General features: G+C 44.9%; 1 protein-coding gene across 16 annotated transcripts in view; it reads left to right on the forward strand.

Moving 5' to 3' along the window:
* Positions 1 to 1,755: 1,755 nt before the first annotated feature.
* The window catches only part of GIT2 (GIT ArfGAP 2), a 49,803-nt gene continuing 29,427 nt past the window's right edge, over positions 1,756 to 22,131 (forward strand). For 15 of the 16 annotated variants that reach the window (XM_007490411.3, XM_007490416.3, XM_007490418.3 and 12 more), the window contains exons 1-5: positions 1,758 to 1,954; positions 15,203 to 15,336; positions 17,473 to 17,585; positions 18,220 to 18,325; positions 22,033 to 22,119. In XM_007490411.3, the coding sequence (XP_007490473.1) occupies positions 1,903 to 1,954; positions 15,203 to 15,336; positions 17,473 to 17,585; positions 18,220 to 18,325; positions 22,033 to 22,119 (492 nt within the window). In that variant the 5' untranslated portion in view covers positions 1,758 to 1,902. Of the gene's footprint in view, positions 1,955 to 15,202; positions 15,337 to 17,472; positions 17,586 to 18,219; positions 18,326 to 22,032; positions 22,120 to 22,131 lie in introns of all 16 variants that reach the window. The other variant, XM_007490417.3, reaches the window with a different exon arrangement.

Here is a 22,131-nt window from a genome sequence, read left to right on the forward strand (position 1 = left end):
TCGTAATTCTCTCTTTGGGTCATAAATTCTTCCCTTATCCATACATCTGACTGGTAAACTATTCTGTGATCCCTAATTTGTTTATGGCATCACCCTGTGTGTACAAATCATGCACCCATTTTGATCCTATCTTGCTATAGGTGTGAGATATATACCTAGTTTCTGCCAAATTGCTTTTCAGTTTTCTCAGCGGTTTTTAATCAAATAATGAGTTCTTGTCCCCAAAACTGGGATCTCTGGGTTTGTCAAAGAGTAGGTTACTATGGCCAGTTACTACTGTATGTTGATTACCTCTATTTCACAGACCAACCACTCTATTTCTTAGCAAGCCTCAGGTTGTTTGGGTGATTACCACTTTGTAATACAATTAGGGATCTGATAGGGTGAGGCCACCTTCTCATTTTTAAGAAACTGATCATTGATACTCTTTATTGAACTGATTTGTCTAAGGTCACATGGGTAGTGACTGTTCACATGACCATAGATTTGGGTCAGGAAGGAGGCTCAGACCTTTAACTTCAGCCCTTTTATTTTACAAATGAGGAAACTGAGGCCATACAAGAAAAGCCACTTTCCCAAAGGGTCAATGGCAGTCAGCATCAGGAGCTGGATTTGGACCCGGATCTTTGGCTTCCCAACCCAAATTCTTTACACTGCACCAGTTTTTTTGTTTGTTTGTTTGGTTTGTTTGGATTTAAGGTAGAAGAGTGGTAGTAGTAGTCGTCTCTCGGTAACCGAGAATGATGATTGTCTTTGTGTGTTTTCATCTATGGTGTATAGATGAGTGTGCACAAAGACACTTGTGCGTGAAGGAGATTTAAGTGGAAAAGTCGGTGCACAGAGACAGTCCCACTCTCTCGGCATTGGAAGCCTGGGTCCAGTGGCACGAAGAGTCGTTACACCTGGAGACTTCCTCAGCTGCATTGGGTGGCCGTGTTGTCCTTTGTGCTCCAACACGCCCTCAGCACTCCACAGTGCTTTGCTGCGTCGCCATCTCAGCCGTTGAACCTTCTTATTGGTTTCTTCCATCTGTTCCACCGAAGCAGTCTTCACATGCTGGGTGAGCAAAGCCCTGGTTCAGCAGGGGTCAACGGCTACCCTCACAAGGTTTAGCTGGCCTGTCGAAGCCGTTGCCCGGGGTGTGGCCGCTGCTGCATGCCAGCAGCTACTGGGAGCCACAAGTGAGAGCCGGGTGTCAGGTGGGGGTCAGAGGCTGGAGAGCTGCCCTAGGAGGGCACGACAAGCCCTCCATCCCAGAGATACTACTCCTCCCTGAGCACCCCATACACCCCCCTGTGGAATTAGGGAGAGGGTATGTGCTCTCTGAGGGAGGTAGGAGATTCTGTGGAGAAGGGAGAAGAGTGGTAAGGGCTAGGCAATGGGGGTTGTGACTTGCCCAGGGTCATATAGCTAGGAAGCTTCTGAGGTCAGATTTGAACCTAGGATCTCCTGTCTCTAGGCCTGGGTCTTGATCCACGGGGCCACCTAGTCACCCCCCCACACCAGTTGTTTCTGAGGCCTCGAAGGGTTTCTTGGATATTCCACGTGGTTGTCTCTTCCCTATTTCCCGGGTTCCTGCGGGATGGGAAACTCTCTGATGCCTCCCAACACTGACATTCCCGGAATTTGTGCGAAAGAGCTAGGAAAGGGCGTGGCTGTCGCTTTGCCCTTACCCAAGATGGCGTCAGGCGGTCGCACGCCGATTCCGGCCACGTGACGGGCACCCGCCTTCGGGCGGGGCGGCGGACCAGGGGGCGCCTGCGCGATGCGCCTGCGCGCTACTGAGGGGGAGGTGCCGCCGCCGCCGCCGCCGCGGGGCTGCCAGCGCTGCCGGGAGCGGAGCCGTCGAAGCGGAAGCGCTGCCGCCGCCGCCGCCGCCTTCGGTGCGCCCGAGGCGGAGCCATGTCGAAGCGGCTGCGGAGCAGCGAGGTATGCGCCGACTGCAGCGGCCCAGGTGAGTGAGCGGGCGTCGAGCGGCCGCGCGGGAGGCGCCGCCTCTGTCTCCGGCCCCTCAGGCGGTGCCCCCCAGATCAGCGGCGGGGAGGCGGGAAACGAGCGCCGGCTAGGTCCGCAGGTGTCAGTCGAGCCACCCTAAGGGAGGGACTGACCCCCTGGGGGAGACCGAGGCCGGAGGCAGACTGTTCATCCTGGCCTGAGACTGGGATGGAGGAAGCTGAGGCCCCGAGGGCGGGGCAAGGGGCGAGCACTTAATAGGCACCTGCAGTGTACCAAGCCTGAGCCAAGGGATGGAGAAGTTCCCTACCAGGAGGGGAAACTGAGGCCCAAAGGCCAAGCAAGGGGGAATCACTTTTTAGGCAACTTCTGTATGTTGGGCCTAAGCTAAGAGAAGGGGGGGGGGGGGCTCAAGCAGGAGAGGAAACCGAGGCCCGAGCACAGCAGGCCCTTTCCTTGCAGAAGAGGAAAAGAAGGGGTCGGCAGCCTCCACTCCCACACCGAGCGGCCGGACTCCCCAGCCTGCTTCCTTGTAGATGAGGAAACTGAACCTGAGGGGTCTGGGGGCATCCAGTCTAGATGTCTGCACTTGACAATAGAAAGGACCTTGGGGAGAGCCTCCCTGGCCAGAAGCTGGGAAACTGGACCGGGATCCCCAGGGAGACCAGTAGTAAATTTCGGGGCTCTGAACACTGCTCCCTGGGAGAAATTCCTTGTTGATTTCGCCTTCCTCCAAGGAGCCAAAACGGGGTCTGGAAAGTGTGGTCCAGCTCCTTTCTCCAGTAAGAAAATCCAGCCCCAAAGAGACCTTGCAGGGCTCCCCGTCCTTGACAGATGAGGAAATTGTGCTGGAAGTTCTTAGGAGATGGGCTTTACAGGTGAAAAATCAGAGTCCTGGAGAATCACAGCTCCTCTTTAAAAACAAAACAAAACTTTCTTTCCTCTTAGAATTGACACTAAGTATTGGTTCCAGGGCAGGAGAGAGGTAGAGGTAAGAGCTAGGCAATGGGGGTTAAGTAATTTTCCCAGGATCATAGAACTAGGAAGTGTTTGAGGCCAGATTTGAACCTAAGACCTCCCCCCCCCCATCTCCAGGTGTGGCTCTCTATCCACTGAGTCATCTGGCTGCCCTCCAGACCCTCTTTTTACAAGTGGGTAAACTGAGGGCCTTTCTCCAAAGCCTTGGCCTCTTCCAGGTGTTCCCCAGGAGCCTCATTCTCATTTCATGTGTCAGAATCTGGGGACACTTTCAGGGTCTCCATCCATATTTCCTCCTCACTGTTGGTTCCCTCATTTGTAAAATTGAGGGAACCAACACAAGGTGTGTGTTAGCCCCAGAATTTGAATCAAAGTGTTTGGACTCATGATTCTGGATGTCTTTCATGCTGTCTTTGATGAATCAACACATTTTTATTAAGCACAGATTGTGTCCTGGGCACTTCTGGGTGCTAGGGATCCAGAGGCCTTGCCTACCAGGAGCAGGTATCTTATGGGGAAGGGATTGCATCCCCTCACCCTTGGGACTCAGAGACCTAATCCAGTTTTGACATCATAGGATCAGCTGGGACTGGGTGGGGGTGGATGTGGGTGCATCATTGGTGCTCTGAGCTAACCAGTGGCCCAGTGGATAGCATGCAAGGCCTGGAGTCAGGAAGATTCATCCTTCCTAAATTCAAATCCAGCCTCAAGACACTAGCTGAGTGACCCTGGTCAAGCCACTTAACCCTGTCTTCTTCAGTTTCCTCATCTGTCAAATGCGCTAGAGAAGGAAATGTCAGAACACCCCAGTATCTTTGCCAGAAAAACTCCAAATGGGACACAAAGAGGCTGAGTGAACCATATAGACCCTTAGAGAAAGAGATGGGCTCATCAGGGTTCAGAGGCTTTATTTTTTAAGGTGTTTTGAATCTATTAGGGCTACTAACTTTTCAAGCCAGGTTTTCTATTTGTTTATTAGTTGTTATTGCCTTCTGGGCTCATGAAGTTCTTGAAGATTGCTGGGTTTCCTTTTCATCACTATATGAGGGTTATCTATTTTTTAATAAGTAAGAAATGTTGACAATTTTCATTCACTAGGACCAACCTGTGTCTGTCCCTCCTCCCTTCTAGGAAAACAGTGTGTCTAATGGTTGCCTCCACTTCCTCTCCTCTCAATCCTTTCCCCCTTGTCTCCTAAGCTCATCACTTAAATGAAATTGCAGGTTCCAGTGTAATTAATTATCCAGTGATTGCCAAATCCAGTGGTCTTTTCTCAGGCAGCATCCTCTATCTTCTCTGCAGCATTTAATAGCTGCAGCTGACCTAAAGATTAAAAAAAAACAACAACAAAACAACCCTTCTCTTCTGTCTTAGTATCAGTTCCCTGATGGAAGAGTGATAAGAGCTAGTCAGTCAGGGTTAAGTGACTTGCTCAGGGTCACACAGCTAGGAAGTGGCTGAGGCCAGATTGGAACCTCTGACTCCAGACTTGGAATTCTATCCATTTAGCTGCCCCTCCTCTCTCTTTTTTTTTCCTCCTAGACATTTCTCATGATTCTCCCTGTCGGAGTACATCACCTATATCCCACTGCCTTATAGTGGACGTTCTCCAGGGCTCTATTCTGGGCCCTCTGCCCCCTCTGTGTTTAAAGATTGGGTGATCTCATGGCTCCCTTTATCATATCTATGCAAGTGACCCCTACGTCTACATAGATGGCCCCAGTATCTCCTGAATTTGGACATTTCATGCTGGGTACTTTGAGCTTTTAGCCTTTCTCAACAACTCAGGCTTTATCCTGGAACTCACCTGCCCTAGGAACATCCCTTTTTCTTTTACTTTTCTTCTTTCTTCTTCTTCTCTTCTTTCTTCTTCTTCTTCTTCTTTTTTTTTTTTTTGACTCTTGCAGTCTTAGTAACAACTCTTAAGAAAATAGTGGCATGGACTAGGCAGTCAGGGTTAAGTGACTTGCCCAGGGTCACAGAACTAGGAATGTCTTGGGCCATATTTGAACCCAAGACCTCCTGAATCCAGGCTTCCGGACTGCCCCCATCCCTCTTTCTTTCATTGTCCTAGTCTACAGATATGAACCTCCCCGTTTCTTATAACTGCTCAGTGGCCAGATCTTGCCATTTCTGGTTCTACAACCCTTAAGTATAAGTCTAACACTGTTATTTCTTGACTCCTTAAGCTCCAGGATATTGCCTCTTGGATAAAATGGAAACTCTGTTTGGCTTTTAAAAGTCTTCAGAGCCTCTCCTTGGTCCCCCTTTCCAGCCTCCTGTATTGCTCCACTCCCTGCTTTTTGCATTCTGTCCACCCTGACCTTCTGGCTCCTCCCCACATGATTGACTTTCCATCTTACTTTCCTGCTTTTGCCCTGGTCAGTCCCCCCTGCCTGGAATGCCTTCTCTCTTTACCTGGGACCCAGAGAATCCCTTATTTCAATACACAGTTCATGCACTACCTTCTTCATAAATCTCATTTATTTTTTACCCATTTTATATATAATTGTACTGATGGATTTATGTGTTGTTGTACGTGTATGTTTGTGGAGCGCACATATACACACAAGCATTGTCTCCCCCTGTAGAATGTAAGTTCATCGAGATGAAGGACTCTACCCTTGTACCTTTGCTTTGGCATCTCCAGTGAGCACAGGTCTTGACTTCTAATAGGTGATTAATAAACACATGGTGATTAATCGTTCTCAAAGATGGGTGCAGAGCCATGGGTCATAGGAATTTTAGGATTTGAATTTGGAAGGGGTCTAAGGAACCATCTCAGAGATAAAGTCAGACCCCAAGAGGCTAAGTAATTTGAAAGTAGTTTCACTGGGAAGTGAGTTGTCAAGCCAGAATTTGAACCTTGTTCTTATCGAGGCCTTATCTAGCCCTCCCCTTGGGCTTCCTCCTTTGCACAAAGGGGAAAAAACTATCCAGAAGGAAAATTTAAAAGCTGAGAATTCAGGTTGTCTTCCGTTTGACTTTGCATTGAGAAGCCAATCAGTTTGCCTTGGAGATTGCATCCTCTGTGGGTGCGTGAAAGGGCCCAGAGGTGTGAGGGAACCCAGGCTGACCTCCGGGACCTGATCCCCTCCAAAAGAAGGGTTCTTAGTGCAGTCCTCAGGTGTCAGTGTTCCCACAGCCATTTGTTGAACTTCATTCTTGTCTTTTGGAAGCTTAGCCTGAGCTTTAAAACGTACTGAGTTAACTAAAACCTCATGTGACCATTGGAGTCCATGTATGGGACAAGCAGCATTGGAGGGAAGGAGAGGCCAAGCTTTAGAAATGGCTTTTGTGTGCCCCAAGTTTAGCTTCAGGAAGTGCATAGGACTGAAAATAGCGTTCTTCACTGAAATTAGAATTCTCTGTGTTCAGCCTTCAGTCTCGTCTTTCCTTTCAGTTGGACTGAGTATATACTTGTTTCGGCTGTGCTTTGGGCCCAGTTTTCCCCTTGGTTTTTGGCAATCTTTTTTGATTTCCTAAAGGAAATATTTTGAACAAAGGAAAATTGCTTCCCTGGCCCCAGGATGGGTGCAGAGGTGGCCTTGCCCTTCTGGGGTCATTTTGGGCTTTTCCGTGCCCACTCCCATCCAAGATCTCATTGTAATTGTTGCCTTGGAGGCCTGATCTGCAGGGCCTTGAGTCACTTCCTTCCTGTTTTGAGTCTACTTCTAAGTACCTTGAAATGCAGAGTGAACTTGTGGAACTTTAGGTTTCTTTTCCTGCCAACCTCTGACAAAGGGACCCTCAGAAAGACCCGAAGGGAGGGGTTGGGGCTGGAGTTTCATCTTATTTTCAAAGAGTAACTCAAGTTTGACCCATTGGAAGAACTCCTGTGGAGAGCTTGCCTTGTTAAACTGATCCCCTTGGCTGCCCATCCCTTCCAAATTAGCCCCAATGTTTTCAAAGAGGGCATGGGGGAGGTAGTGTAGAAGACCAGGCCTGGGGCCAGACACATTTGAGGTGTCAGATCCAACCACAGACACTCACAAGGTGTGTGACCCTGGGTAGGTCACCTAACCTCGTTGGCCTCAGTTTCCTTATCTGTCAAATGAACTGGAGGAGGAAATGGCCAACCACTCTGGTATCTCTGCCAAGAAAACCCCAAATGGGGTCAGGAAGAATTGGGCACAACTGAACAACAACAGAACTGAAATTATGAAACCCACAGCCCTTGGGTGCTGAAAGGTGTGAGCCATGGTTTGCCCAGACTGTGGCACTGCCCACCTCCTACTAGCAGCCCTGCCCTGTGCCCCACTGTGGGAGTATCTGCACACAGGCAGACCTTGGTCCTCTTCATCTCCTGCACAGCCGAGAGGCCAAGATGGCATTGAGGATGGGGGCTTCAACCACAGAGGCCACCGCTCAGCTACGATCCCCAAGGTGGGGACATATGTGAATGTTTGAATTTCTAATCAATCATGAAACACTATGGAAGTGCTGAGGATACAAAGAGAGTCAGAAGACATCCCTGCTTAAGGAGCTTCCAGTCTAATGGGGAGACAAGATATAAACACCCAGAACACGTCATCTACAGGGAAAACAGGAATAATAGGTGAGGGAAGGCCCAAGAATTGAGAGGAATTGGGGAAGGCTTCCTGAAGGAGGGACAATTTGGTTCTGAATTAAATTACTTGACAACCCCTCTAAGATTTATGCTCTTGCTTTGAAGCAAGATTTGCTTGTTCTCTGGTGCTCCTTGTGGCTCTTGTGGTGACTTAGGTCTTCATCACACATGCTCGTGCTAGACAGATGGCTCTGGAGGCTAGGCGCCTTTGACTTACACTCCTGGGGATGGTGCCCTCTCTCTGGAACGAAGAGACACAGATACTGCAGATCTCCCCCACTCCCTTACCAGACCCTTCAATATGTGAATTCTGTCAGGAGGAGCAAGACTTGCTTAGTCTTTAAAAGGCAGCTGTTGGAGCAGTGAGGTGACTTAGTGAATAGAGAGCCAGGCTTTGAGATGGCAGCTCCTGGGATCAATTCTAACCTCAGGTAAACTTCTAGCTGTGTGACCCTAGGCAAGTCATTGTAGTATTCTATCACACTCATATATCACAACTCCCTTCCTTCCTTCCTTCCTTCCTTCCTTCCTTCCTTCCTTCCTTCCTTCCTTCCTTCCTTCCTTCCTTCCTTCCTTCCTTCCTTCCTTCCTTCCTTCCTTCCTTCCTTCCTTCCTTCCTTCCTTCCTTCCTTCCTTCCTTCCTTCCTTCCTTCCTTCCTTCCTTCCTTCCTTCCTTCCTTCCTTCCTTCCTTCCTTCCTTCCTTCCTCCCTCCCTCCCTCCCTTCCTTCCTTCCTCCCTCTCTCCTCCCTCCCTCCCTCCCTTCCTCCCTTCCTCCCTCTTTCCCTCCCTCAGCAGAAGAGTGGTAATGGCTATGCAACTGATTGAGATTGTGACTTTGCCCAGGGTCCCATACCTAGGAAGTGTCTGAGGCCAGATTTGAACCCAGGTCTTTTCAACTTTAGACTTGGCTCTCTATTCAATGAGCCACCCAGCTGCCCTTCTTTCGTTTTCCAAGAGGACCAGTGGCATCATGAATGATGTCTTGAGTTGATTTTCAGTGAAGCAGAAGCTGCACACAGTCCTCAGTCTCGGTCTCTTTGTCCAGTGGCAGGACAGAAGCCAGGATGACTGGTGATGGTCTATGATGCAGTGGATGAACTTGGGGTCTTGGGTATTGGATCAAGCTCTAAGTATTCCATAATGCCTGCCTCAGCTGCCATCATGGGCCCTTAGAACAAACAGTTTTGTTCACATCTGCCCATGCCATCAGGCAAAGTCTTTACAAGCTTGGAGCAGGCATCCTCCCAATTCACCTACGGGTTTCTGATGTGTTTGTTACCCTTCACCTGGTTTAGCCCATCTGCTGTGATAGTTTTGCTGGAATGTGACCACTGCCCATGCTGTAGCTTCCTGGAGTCACAGGTGAGAGTTGGACAAAAGGACAAGGACTAATATCTTTCTTTCCCCCTTTGCCCCTGACACTTAATAAACTGAAGCCTGTGGTTTAGGGGGTGTTCAGGGAGGACTGGCTCCTCTAGGATGAGGGCTTGCTGAGACTTTCTCAGGGCTCCTCATCCACATTTGGTGTCTACCTTTCTCCGAAGTAGGGGATGGAACACTATTGTGCTTGTAAGAAATGAGGAAGGGATGACATCAGAGAAACCCGGGAAGACTTGGCTGAATTGATGTAGAGAGAGAACAGTTTCTACAATAACAACAGTATTGTAAAGGCAAACAACTCTGAAAGACCCAAGTTTTCTGATGAACACAGTGACCACTAGGATTCCAGAGGTCTCCTGGAGCGTGCTTTAATACTCTGTCAGAGAGGGAGGCATAGATTGAGTACACATGATGATTTGCCTATTTTTTGACCATAGCCAATGCAGGGATCAGTTGCTTGACTATGTCTTTGTTACAAGAGCTTGGTTTTTGTTGCTTTTTCACTGGGAAGTAATGGAGAGGTAGAAGAGGTGAAATTTGATTAGTTGGGGAAAATAATATTTAAAAGTCAACTCTTCTTTTTTCTTGTAGATCAGATGCTGATTGATAATTATCAACATCTGAAGAAGAAATCAATTTTTCACTACCCTTAACTTTTTATTTATATTTAGATAACTTGTAGAGAACTGTGTTAAATGTGTCCCTGGTTTTAAGAACTAACCAAGCTAGTCAATGACTTTCCATCCTGGCCTCTGCCCTTTTGAATTTTAGTATTTATCACTAAATGTTTAATTCTAATCTGGGGCTCTTTCTGGTGATAGTGAAAGAAGTAAATTTCTGAAGGTATCAGTATAATAATTGGAAAAGCATTTCAAAAGCAAATTTGTTGTTGTTTTGGTTTTCTTCATAGTTTAAGAAATATGCAAAATACTTTGCACCTTCTATATGTTTGTAGGCTTGTACTAAATCAAAAAGCAATTATCAGTTGCTGTATACAACTTTTAAAATCCCATTAATTTTTCATAGTATGGTTTTTATGGGTCTGAATTTAGTAGTGTTTTTTTTAAAAAAGGAAAGTTAATCTATATTTTTCTAATGATTTGGGACTTCTTAGTGGCATGACAGAAATATTTTTACTCTGGAAAATCAAAGCTTTATTTTGCATGCTTCTATATAGTTCTTTTTTTTAATTATTCTTTTTTATGTATTTAATATGTAAATTTAATTTTTTATTTAATATGTAAAAACAATTTTTGGCATTCATTTACTAACATTTTGAGTTCCAAATTCTGTCCTTTCTTCCCTTCTCCCCCCTCCCTGAGATAGTAAACAATTTGATAATGTTTATGCTTATGCTATCTTATTTCCACATCAGTCATATTTTGAGGCTGAAAATATGGATGTCTCCATATGCATCCAGACGTTTCTCAGTTCTTTCTCTGAAGATAGATAGCATTTTTCATCACGAGTCTTTTAAATTTGTCTTGGACACACTGTATTGCTGGGAATAGCCATTCACAACTGATCATTGCTTGTTATTTGTGTACAATTTCTCCTGGTTCTGCTGACTTCATTCTGCATCGGTTCATGTAGGTCTTTCTGAAATCCTCCTGCTCATCATTTCTTATAGCACAATAGTATTCCATCACAGTCATATACCACAACTTGTTCAACAATTCCTCAATCAGTCAAATCCCCTTAATTTCCAATTCTTTGCCACCACAAAAAGAGCTTCTATAAATATTTTTGTACAAATAGGTACTCCCTCTCCCTTTTTAAAATCATTTTTGGAATACAACCCTAGTAGTGGTGTTACTGAATCAAAGGGTATGCAGAATCTTAAAGCTCTTTGGGTGTAGTTTCAAATCACTTTTCAGAATGGCTGGATCAGTTCACAACTCCACCCATAGTGCATTAGTTTTCCCAATCCCCCCCCCCCCCCAACATCTAGCATTTTTCTTTTCTGTCAGATTGGCCAATCCAATAGGTTTGAGGTGGTACCTCAAGAGTTGTGTTAATTTGCATTTCTCTAATCAATAGTGATTCAGAATATTTTTTGCAGAAATTGTTTTGCCTCTGGAAGGACTGGAAATATCAATTGATAAAAGAATTTTATTATAATTTTGCTTTGAAATAACGATTTTCATTTCACTTATTTTCATTATGGATTTTTTAAAGCACTGTATCAGTTGACAAATCCTGGTCCTTAGAAGTATTCTTATATTCTGGACCTTCTGGTGTTAAAGGAGAAAGTTATATCTTTAAGTATTAATTTTCACTTGTTTTGACAGATATGAAGCTAAGTTATACAGAATCTTATTGAAGAAAAATAGAACTCAAAATACAGCTTTCTTGATTGATATCTTTGCCTCATCTAGTCCTCTGTTTCCTACCTCTTAGAGTAATAGAAGGTTTAAATGTATTCCTCCTGACTTTGATAGCAAATTACCCCATCAATACCTTCACTATCATTCCCAGTTTCTCTTCTATATTTAGTTCCTCCTTTTGACTTCTTCCTTGCTGCCCACAAAAATGCCTGTCTACCCCATCCCTAAAAAAACTCTTGATCTAATCACCTCCTTTAGCTGACCATCTCCCTTTATCTCTCTACCCACTTCTTGACTCAACTCCTTGAGAAAGCAACCTACAGTTGGTTCCTTCACTTCCTCTCTTCTCACTCTCCTCTGTAGTCCGACTTCCCCCTCATAGCTGAAGCTCCCCATTCCAAAGTTACCATTGCCCTCTTGATTGCCACATCTAGTGGCAATTCTCTCAGTCCTGGTTCACCTTGACCTCTTTTCAGCCTTTGATCCAGGTGTTCACTTTGTCCTTCCAGCTACTTACTCTCTTCTGAATTGTGGTGATGCTGTTCTCTCCTGGTTCTTCTGTCTGTCCATATGCTCTTTCTTGTTCTCCTGCCTTGGCATGCCTACTCACCACGGCTCTGTCTTGGGCCCTCTTTGTTTTGGGATCTCTACATTCTTGTTTGTTGATGGCTTAGGCTCACATAAGCTAGGTAGCTTGCAGATGATTCTCATGTCTTAACTGCCTTTTTGACAACTCCAACTGTGTGTCTTCTGACATCTTAATCTCAGCATGACCCAAATGGAACTCAAACACTCCTCCCTTCCAAACTTTCTCTTACTGTCACAGATACTCTCATCCTTCTCATTTAGCCATAGTCTGCTCCATGCCTTTCTCATCTCTTACCTAGACAAAGGCAGTGACTTTCTAACTAGTCTTCTGGCTTTCATTCTTTCCCATGTGAAGTTTGGAGAACTGGGTTCAAATTCTACCTCTGATGTTTGCTAGTTGTGTAACCCTGGACAAGTCAGTACATTTCCTGGAGTTTTAGTTTCCTTTTCTGCAACATGGAAGTAAAGCTAATACTACCTCTGATGTACCTAAAAACACACTTGAAAAATCTTGAAGTGCTACTGAATTATCACTTATCACATACTACAGAATTTAAGTGGAAGAGATTCTGGGATCCCTTAGACCCAACCTCTGTCTGAAGAGGGAATTTCATTGTAACATACTCTCTAAGTAGGCTCCAGTGAAGGAGAGCCTACATTTCCTAGTGATCTCTCCAGAACTTGCCACTTTTCAACTTTGATCCACTGCTCTTGGTTCTGCCTTCTGGAGCCAGCAGAAAAAATCACAGCTCTCTCCAGGTTAAAGATCTCCACAACCTTCACCCCATCTTGGTTGTCTTTCTCTGAACTCTCCAGCTTATCTATGTTCTTCCTGTGACTAAAACTCTGTTTCACTCTGTCTTTTGTTGGTTCTGTTGCTCCAGATTTGTTTTGAGGCCTTGTCGTGGGGGGGAGGGGGAAGGGCTGTTTGGAGGTGGGTTTGAGTGAAATCAGAGCTTTCCTTACTCCACCGTCTTGGCTGCTGGAAGCAGAAGTCTACTGATGTTCTTCCGACCCCACAATGACCAGAATTAAACCCAGTACTTAAGAAGTGGGTCAAGATTGGCCAGAGTACAAGGGGAGGACTATTAACCTCCTCATTCCTGGACATTATCCCTCCCTTTCTTAGTGTATGCCAAGGCCACATTTGTTTTTTTGATTGCCAACATACAGCCAACACATATATTTTGCATTTTACTAGAAACCTCAGGGGTTTTTTTCCAAACAACTGCCATCAAGCCATGATGTCTCCAGCTTATGTTTGCAAATTTTAGGTTTTAAACCCAAGTGACATTTATCCCTAATGAACTTGATTTAATTTATCTCATTAGCTTCATCCCAGAGCTATACCTGCCAATCTCTTTTTGGATCCTGATTTGGTCACCCAGTTAGCTATTTTTCGAGTGTGTGTGTGTGTGTGAGAGAGAGAGAGAGAGAGATCCGCAGATCTGCAGAGCATGCCATTTATACCTTTATCCAAGGCACTGATAAGAATGTTTCACAGTCCACAGCTGAGCCTTGGGTCCTTGGGGCATTCTGCTGAAGACCTCCTGCAGGTTGATTGGTTGGTTGGTTGGTTGCTATCATTGGTACTCCAAAAGGACCAAAATGGCGTGAATGGTGATGTCTCATGACTCTTGCATATATTGGATTTGAAATGAGTTAGAATTGCACAAAGCTTCACTTTCTCTTCCAATGTCATTGAAGCCCAGTAGCAAGACAAAAGCTAAAATGACTATCAACGGCCTGGGATACAAGTGGATGGCCTTGGTATCTTTGATATCTGACCTAGTGCCAAGCACTCCATGAGGCATGCTTCCATGGCTTTCACGGTTGTTGGAACAAATTGTTCTCATCTGCTTATTCTTGGGTGAAGTCTCCCATGCGTGGGGTAGACTCCACACTAACTCACTGACGAGTTTAAGGCCTATTGCTTACCTGGTTTAGTCCATCTGCCAAGATAGTTTTGCCAGGGTGTGGCCCCTACCTGTATGACAGCTTCTTAGAGCCGCAGGTGAGAGCTAGGTGACCAGTGGACACCAAAGGTGGATGAGTAGCCCTGGAAAAGGCTTGACCAGCCCTCCCACACAGATGCCAGTTTTCCCAGCATACCCTTTTCCCAAGTTGACATTGAACCATTAATGACCACTTTTTGAGTCAAACTATAAAGCCAGTTTCAAATTCATCTAATTACATTATCATCTGGCTCCACATCCTTTTCTCTCTCCATCTTTTTCTCCAAGAAAAAAATCCTTTGCTAAAATCTAGATAAACTAATAATATTCCCTCATTTACCAGTTTAGTGACCTCCCCCCAAAATTTATCAAACTTTTTAAGGGGTAGCTGGGTGGCTCAGTGGATAGAGAGCCAGGCTTAGAGATGGGGAGGTCCTGGGATCTAACCTGGCCTCAGATACTTCCCAGGTGTGTGGCAAGTCACTTAAATGCCATTGCCTAGCCCTTACTTTTCTTCAGCCTTGGAATCAATACTTAGTATTGATTCTAGATGGAAGGTGAGGATTTAAAAAGAAGGAAAAAAAAGAAAGAAAGGTCTTTGGTAATTGCGGGCTTCCTTGACTAGCCAGAATCAGAATTTTAGGATTAGGATTTTAGAGGATGCCATGTTTCTCTGCTCCATTGAGTAATTTGAGGGTAGGGTTGGTGCTCTTGGCACTTTTTCCAGATATAAAACATTCCCTTTCAATTCTAAAATTAAATTGAGTTTAAATCTAAATTTTAGCCCCAAATTCCCATTTAGGACATATACATTCCCCAGCTCGGGCTCATGTAACCACAAGCTTAAGTTTAGCTGAAGCCTGGCTTATAAGTCACCTGTACAGAGATTGAACATGTGACCTCTGCTAAGGGTAGGCATTGGCCCCACCTCAGGTCAGGTCAGCAGATGGTCATTAATGTTAGGTGCACTGGCTACATAGACAAGTGAGCCGGTCCCCCCCCCCCCCCCAGAACTTTCATCCTGCTAAGAGATACAGCATGTGAACACATAGGTTTATTGAGAATAATTTGATGAGGATAACACTAGAAACTTAAGGAGTATGTGTACCTTTTAGGAAAACTGAATTCAGTTCATGTGTATGTTGTTTTGGTTGGGGGTTTTTGTTTGTTTTGTTTTACTTTTACCTTCCATCTTAGTATCAGTTCAAAGACAGAAGAGTGGTTAAGGGCTAGGCAGTGGGGGTTAAGTGACTTACCTAGAGTCATAGCTAGGAAGTGTCTTGAGGACAGATTTGAACCCAGGACCTCCTGTCTCCAGACCTGGTTCTTATCTGCTGAGCCACCCAGCTGCCCTTTGTCCCCCAATTAATCTGTTTTACCCTTTTTTCCTTGTATTATATCCTTTTCCCATATTTTTTATACCAAACACTGCTTTGTTTTTCCTTCTTAGATCCCTCATGGGCATCAGTAAATAGGGGAATTTTAATATGTGATGAGTGCTGCAGTGTCCACCGGAGCCTTGGGCGTCATATCTCTCAAGTAAGGCATCTGAAGCACACGCCGTGGCCTCCAACATTGCTTCAGGTAAAGGCTTTGATTATATTTCTGGTGGTTTGTGATATCAGGAAGATAGACCTTTCCTTTCATTAGTGGAATGTCTTTTTGCTTTATGATATCTCATGAAACTTCCATAAATGTTTGAGCAGCAGAATATGACATAAACCTTGAAGAAATCTTACACTTTTGAGAGCCATGTGATCTGGCACCCATTTCTTGCCTTCAGCTGTGGGGAGCACTGATGGCATCAAGCTCTTCCCAGATTGGCTCCTTTGTGACAGGACAATGGCATTTGTGTTTAATTTGACTTCTTTTTCCAGTGATCAGCACAGTCCTTTTCATATGATGATGCCTTGTGGTGGCATAATGGAAGGATAGGCTTGGGGTTCGTCTAGACCTGGGTTCATATTCTGCCTCTTAACACTAGTTTTGAAGCCACAGACAAGCCATTAAATCTCTTTGTTTCCTCTTCTGTAAAAGAACAATTAATGAGAGTGTCTGTGAGGCTCAAGTGCAGCCAGTCTTCAGAGAGGGGATGGAGCTAGGCAAATATCCACAATGATGATGATTATTTTAAAGCCTTACCTTCTGTCCTAGTATCAGTTCTTATATAGAGGAGAGGCAACAAGGGCTAGGCCATTTGGGGTAAGGAAGTTACCCAGGGTTACCCAGCTCAGAAGTGTCTGAAGTCAGATCGAACCCAGGACCTCCTGCCTCCAAGCCTGGTGCTCCATCTGCTGCACTTCTTTCTATGTTTCTTTTCTAAAATCCTTTACCTTCTGTCTTGGAATCTATACTAAATTTTGGTTCTAAGGCAGAAGAGTGCCAAGAGCTAGGCAGTTGGAGTTGAGTGACCTGCCCAGGGTCATCCAGCTCAGAAGTGAGATGTCCACAATTCTTATCACTATTAACAGCACAAATATCTATTTCTCAGAGCTATCACTGGAAATGTTCATTATTGTCCTTAGATTCCTGGGTCCCTGCTAACATTTTGAGCTACAGTAATAAAACCTCAGATTCTTCTATGGTGTTGGCTTAACTACATTTTCCAAGGTTCCTGGTCCTGGTTGAAGTTGACTTAGGTACTCAAGGTTGTATTTAGTCCCTTCACAATGCCGTGGGCTGAGCAAAGTCCTGGCTGGGTTTTGCCTTTTGCTGGAGGCCCATTGTAATTCCATACATGCTTCTATTTTGGTTTGACACGTTTTTCAGGCAAGAGGCACCCAAAGTTAAGCATGTGTTTCTCCTCTCTATTTGTCTTGAAGACATGTTTCATGGTATCTGTGGCCAGATACTTGCCCAATCCATCAAGCACAGACTCCATGAGCTAAGCCCAAAACAAACGGTGTTTAATCCCTTCCATAAAACCATCACACATTGTTGTGAAAACAGAGGCCTTGGTTGCTGCATCATTTTTTCTACTGTAAGGGGAAATTGGGGTAGAGGGCATGTTAGTAATGGCTTGCTGTCAAATTCACAGCACTCCATTCTATTGCAGAAAGTGGGCGACTGGCTTTTAGAATCAAAGTGTGCTATTAGGGTTGTGTAAAGGATAGAGATGAGTAATGGAAGATCTTTCTGAGAGGGGCCTGGGTTCAAAACTGGCCTCAGGTATTTCCTAGTATGAACTTGGGCAAGTCACTTAACACTAGTTGCCTCGCCCTTACCACTTTTCTGCCTTAGAACTAATGCATTGACTCTATGACGGAAGGTAAATATTTTTAAAAAATACTAAATATCAGTTTTGAGGCAGATGAGCAGCAGGCTAGGCAGTTGGGGTTGTGATATGCCTAGGGTCATATGATTAAGAAGGGTCTGAGGCCAGATTTGAATGCAGAACCTCCTGTTTCTAGACCTGGCTGTTTATCCACTGAGCCACCTAGCTGCCCCAGCTTTTTCTAAATCGCAGCCTCTGACAATAGTGCTGTGCTCACCGTGTGTTTTGTTCCTTTGCTTCTCTAGCACCCCACTCTCTCTGACACTCACAACCAGGGCCCTGGACAGCTCCATTGTCTGACTCTGGTGTCCGGAGTTGGGAGTCTCTGCAATGTAGAACTCTCTGGTTTAACTTGCGTTAACTCTTCAGAGTTCATTTTCATGCATCAATCATTGTCGAATGAACAAAAACTAAAATGTGATTTTTTAAAAAACCTTTGCTTTTAGATGGTTGAAACTCTGTATAATAATGGTGCTAATTCTATCTGGGAACATTCTTTGCTGGATCCTGCTTCCATTATGAGTGGGAGGCGTAAAGCTAATCCACAGGACAAAGTACAGTGAGTAGAAAGTTTATAATTTTTTTTTCTTTGTAGCCAGGAGGGCCCATTTAAAGCAGTGTGGTTGTTTTGGGTTAGTCCCATCAAGGGCAACAGGAGGGTGGAGAGCTTGACCTGGAAGCAGGTGCTGGGGAGATTGGGATGGGGGAACAACAATAGACACAGCCATCTTTATTGGTTGCGCACCTTTGTCTATTCTCTTGTTCTACCCAAGTTACCAAGACAGCCATTATAGTAAACAAAACAAACAGGAGGTCAGATAGAAGATAGGCTCATTTAGTAGAGAAATCCTTGGCTTGCTCTAGAGAGTCCTGGGTTGCATGTGGCCCTCTGTCCTAGATGGTGATCTTGCTTAGCTGCTTGTGCTCGCAGTCTCCTGGTAGTAGTCTTTGGGAAAATAAACAGGTATGGGAGTGTGTAGGTAGAGGAGAGGGAGGTTCTGTAAAGTCTGGAGGCAAGGGTTCTTGCCAGTGCTTTCCCACAGTGGTCATTTCTAGGTCCCACTGATGCTTTAGATTTGGAACATTAAAGCATTTCAGATTTTTGTGGGGGTTGTGCATCTCCTGGGGTATAAAGGATGGGGAATACTGTATCTGAACTTAGTGACTGATTTTTAGTTTGGGTTTTTAACCAGTCCCAATAAAGCAGAATTCATCAGAGCCAAGTACCAGATGTTAGCATTTGTACATCGTTTACCTTGCCGTGACGATGATAGTGTTACCGCCAAAGACCTTAGTAAGGTAAGACACTAGCTATTTCTTTCTAAAAACAGTGCTTTTTAACGGTCTTTATTTTGTCATAAAAATCAGTTTGATAGAAACCATTGTTTTTTGCAGCCTTTGATTGTGGTCATTGATAATGCTATTATATGAGGTTGTCGGCCCTTGTGTTTGAAATGAACAGACTCTTAGACTACCCCATACCTCCCAAATAGTCCTCTGTTCAGCCTTTGGTTGAAAGTCTTCAGCATTGGAAAATGACTTCTATGCTGGGCAATCAGTTCTACTTTGGGGTAAATCTAATGACCACTTTTGAATTGTTAAGAAGTTATGAGTCCGGTCTCCCTTCCCCCCTAACCCCAGTCAAGTTTAAATTTGTTACTTTACTCTCTGGGGCCACTTTCATGGGGCAGACCTTTAAAGCCTTGAAGAACACTATTGCAGGTCTTGTTACCAACCTCCCAGTCAGCTCTTTTTCTAGATGAACATCCCCAGTTCTTTTAACCCAGCTTCCCTATGAGAACTGAAAGGACTTCATTATCCTTGTCCCTCTTCTCTGCATCCTCTCCAGTACTCAGGATTCTTTCCCCAGTACTCCTGGTGTAGTGGGCCCAGGATGCTGGACAATAGACCTTTCCACTCCACTGTTCTCTCACGGGATGGTAGAATTATGTCCCCAGTGGTAACCACAGTTCATCAAGTTCAGCTTCCCCTATTGCCTATATAGATGAGGAAACTGAGGCTTATTGGAAAGGGTCTGAGTAGGGCTGGAACCCAAGTCTTCCAGCCCTCCATCCTGTACCTCATCTCCTTTGCAGTTCACATGTCAGTTCTGTTTGGCCAAAAAGGAAAGTATATATCCCCAGAAGCATCATTTGTGTTTAAAAGAGAATTAAAAATTTTTTTTCAGATGTTTTGAAATATATAAATTGGGGGAAATTCTTTTTTTTACACATATTTGTGGATATTATTATTTTGAGTGGATACACTTCATTTCTGTCTCTGCCATTGTGACATTATTAGAGAACAGAAAAAGGCAAGGAAGGAGTGTGACTCTTTTTAGGACTGTGGGTAATGGTCCATGGAGCACAACGGGAGTGGTCTAGATGAGCTTGGGATCCTCATGGGCTGAGCAGGGGCCATGACCTCCTCATGTGGGCAAGGCAGGAAACTATGTCTGTTTTGAAAACATTAATTCCCTTCTCTATACTGCTTCGCACAGTGATCTCATCTGCTCCCGTGGACTTAATGACCATCTCCATGCTTATGATTCTCAAACCTCCCTCCCTGTTCCTGTCCTGTGTCAGCTGACCTCCAGTCCCCAGAGTCCTTTCAGAGGGCTCAAGCTGGATGTCCAGTAGGTGATTTAAACTCAGGATGTCCAGACAAAACAAAAATCAGTCTCTCTTCCAAACTCTCCCCATCTCCTACCTTCTTATTACTGTTGAGGACAGCACCATTCTGCTTCTCCCTCTTCTAGGAGCCATGCTGGATGCACCCCCTCCCCTCCCCCCATCCAATATGGTGCCAGTGTCACCCCTGCAATCTTTCTTCTCTGACACTGCAGACCCTGGTGCAGACCCTCCTTACCTCACTCAAGGGCAATGACTGCTGGAGGCTCTGTCGGCCTCAGTCTCTCCTCACTCTAGTCACTAAAGTGATTTTCCTGAAGTACAGGCCCCCCACCCCCACCCCCAGCTCCAGTGGCCCTGAATGATGTCCAGAATCAAAGACAAAATCCTATTTCATTTTTTTCCCTTCATTTTGTGAAAATATTTTCTTTTTCTATTTGCTTTTTAAACCTGCCCCTTCCTACCGTTACAGATTTCTTATTCCTTCTACTGTATACACACACACACACACACACACACACACACACACACACACACACAAATTCTCTGCAATTCAGTGACCCAAGCCTTCCTGCTGACCTCTCAGAAGATGCTGCATCTCCTGACTGTCTCATTTTCACCTGATATTGTAGGGATTAAAAATTAATGGTTTGACTGAAATACATGAAAATTTAAATAATAATGGTGGTTGCCATTCAAAGTATTATTGCTCAAAGTCAAAATGACCTTTAATGGCTTTTATTTACAAAAGAGGTGGAAAGAGTGAAACTAGAGAAATACAAAAGGGTAGAGAAGACATTAGCCCATTTAACTAAATATTGCTCCAGTGCTCCACTCAGCCTGGACTTGTTGACCTTCAACTGGAATTAAACTCTCTACAGAAGACAGGAAGGGAAAGCCAGTTGTCCACTCACCCAAATTCCCTCCAAGAGGCAGGTCAAGACAATGACTCAAGCTGAAGGTGACTCCTGAGGCCAACTTTCTTCCTTGAGCCCACTTTCTTCTTGACTTCCCTAGCCCTAGAAATTTAGGGCCTTTTATAGTGGCTTTTTGTCCCTTTCCCTCTTCACAAGGGCCAATCACAACTTCCAAATTGCCCAGCTCTACCCAGGGGGCAGTGTTTATGGGAACCACTTCTCACCTTCTGGAAAGGTGAGGATTCACAGATTCCTGGCTGATTGAGGTGTGAATTCTCATTTCCTGGCTGATTGAGTTGAAAGGGTGGAGAGCTCCTCCACCTAGTACTAAGTAGGGTGTTCAGGCTTTTGTTGATTCAATTCAAAAGTAGACAAAGGAGAGTTAATCCTGTCTTCACAGTTTGGTGAGGTATTAAGTAGGGGTACTTAAGTTATTGTTAACCAAGTGTTAACTCCAACTATGCAAAGAGAATTTCCCTTTTCACAAGTGTAAACTTGGAATAGACTCTAAAGAGAACTAAGAATTTCCTATGCCTGGCACTTTCTTTTTCCTCATCTCTGCCAGGACACAGTGGATTTAATGCCCACCCTTTGCTAGAAGCCTTTCTTAATTCCCCTTAATTCTCCTTTTTTTTTTTAAACCTTTACCTTCTGTTTTAGAATCAATACTGTGTGTTGGTTCCAAGGCAGAAGATCAGTAATGGCTAGTCAGTGAAGGTTAAGGGACTTGTACAGGGTCAGCCAGATATAAAGTGTCTGAGCCCAGATTAGAATGCAGGACCCCCCCATCTCCAGGTCAGGCTCTCTTTCCATGGAGCCACCCAGCTGCCCCATTCCCCTTAATTCTGTCAAATTCCTTCTGTTGATTGTCTCTAGTTTTTCCTGCACATCCCTTGTTTGTCTACAATATTGTTGTGGTCTTTTCCCTCTCTCCCTCCCCCCCCCCCCCCATTTAGGAGCTCCCAGGGCAAGGATTGTCTATTGCCTTTCTTTGTGTTCCCAGCATTTAGCCCAGGGCCTGACTGTTAAGAAAAGCTTAGTAACTCCAACTGAGTGGTAAAAACAGGAAGTGTTCCCACATCCAGCTGTGTTGCCTCTTATTGCTCCTGGTGCTTGGGTACCGACAGGCCAGTAGGTTGCTCCATGTCCAAGGGGATGCTTGTATTACAGACTTCTCTATGTGTTCCAAGGGGGAGGCTCAGGTAATCTCTATCTGGAAATATTGCAGCTTCAACATAATATAGCCTGGTGTGTTCCAGAATTTGGTAGTACATCTGTTGCCCCCTCTGGAATCCCACCTGCAACATGAAACATCCAGAAAGTCCCCCTTGGTCACTTGGGGGTCAGGGGCCTGGGCTGTCGAGGGTCTGGACTGTGTTAAACCCATCTGCTCAGCTACAGATATGACAGGGCTCCTTTCCTTCATTCTTTTCATCCATGTTTTCTCTCTCTTTTTCAGCAACTCCACTCAAGTGTAAGGACAGGCAATCTGGAAACGTGTTTGAGGCTACTGTCCTTGGGAGCTCAAGCCAACTTTTTTCACCCTGTATGACAATCT

Source organism: Monodelphis domestica, chromosome 3 (assembly GCF_027887165.1).
Source record: "Monodelphis domestica isolate mMonDom1 chromosome 3, mMonDom1.pri, whole genome shotgun sequence".
Taxonomy (NCBI): domain Eukaryota; kingdom Metazoa; phylum Chordata; class Mammalia; order Didelphimorphia; family Didelphidae; genus Monodelphis; species Monodelphis domestica.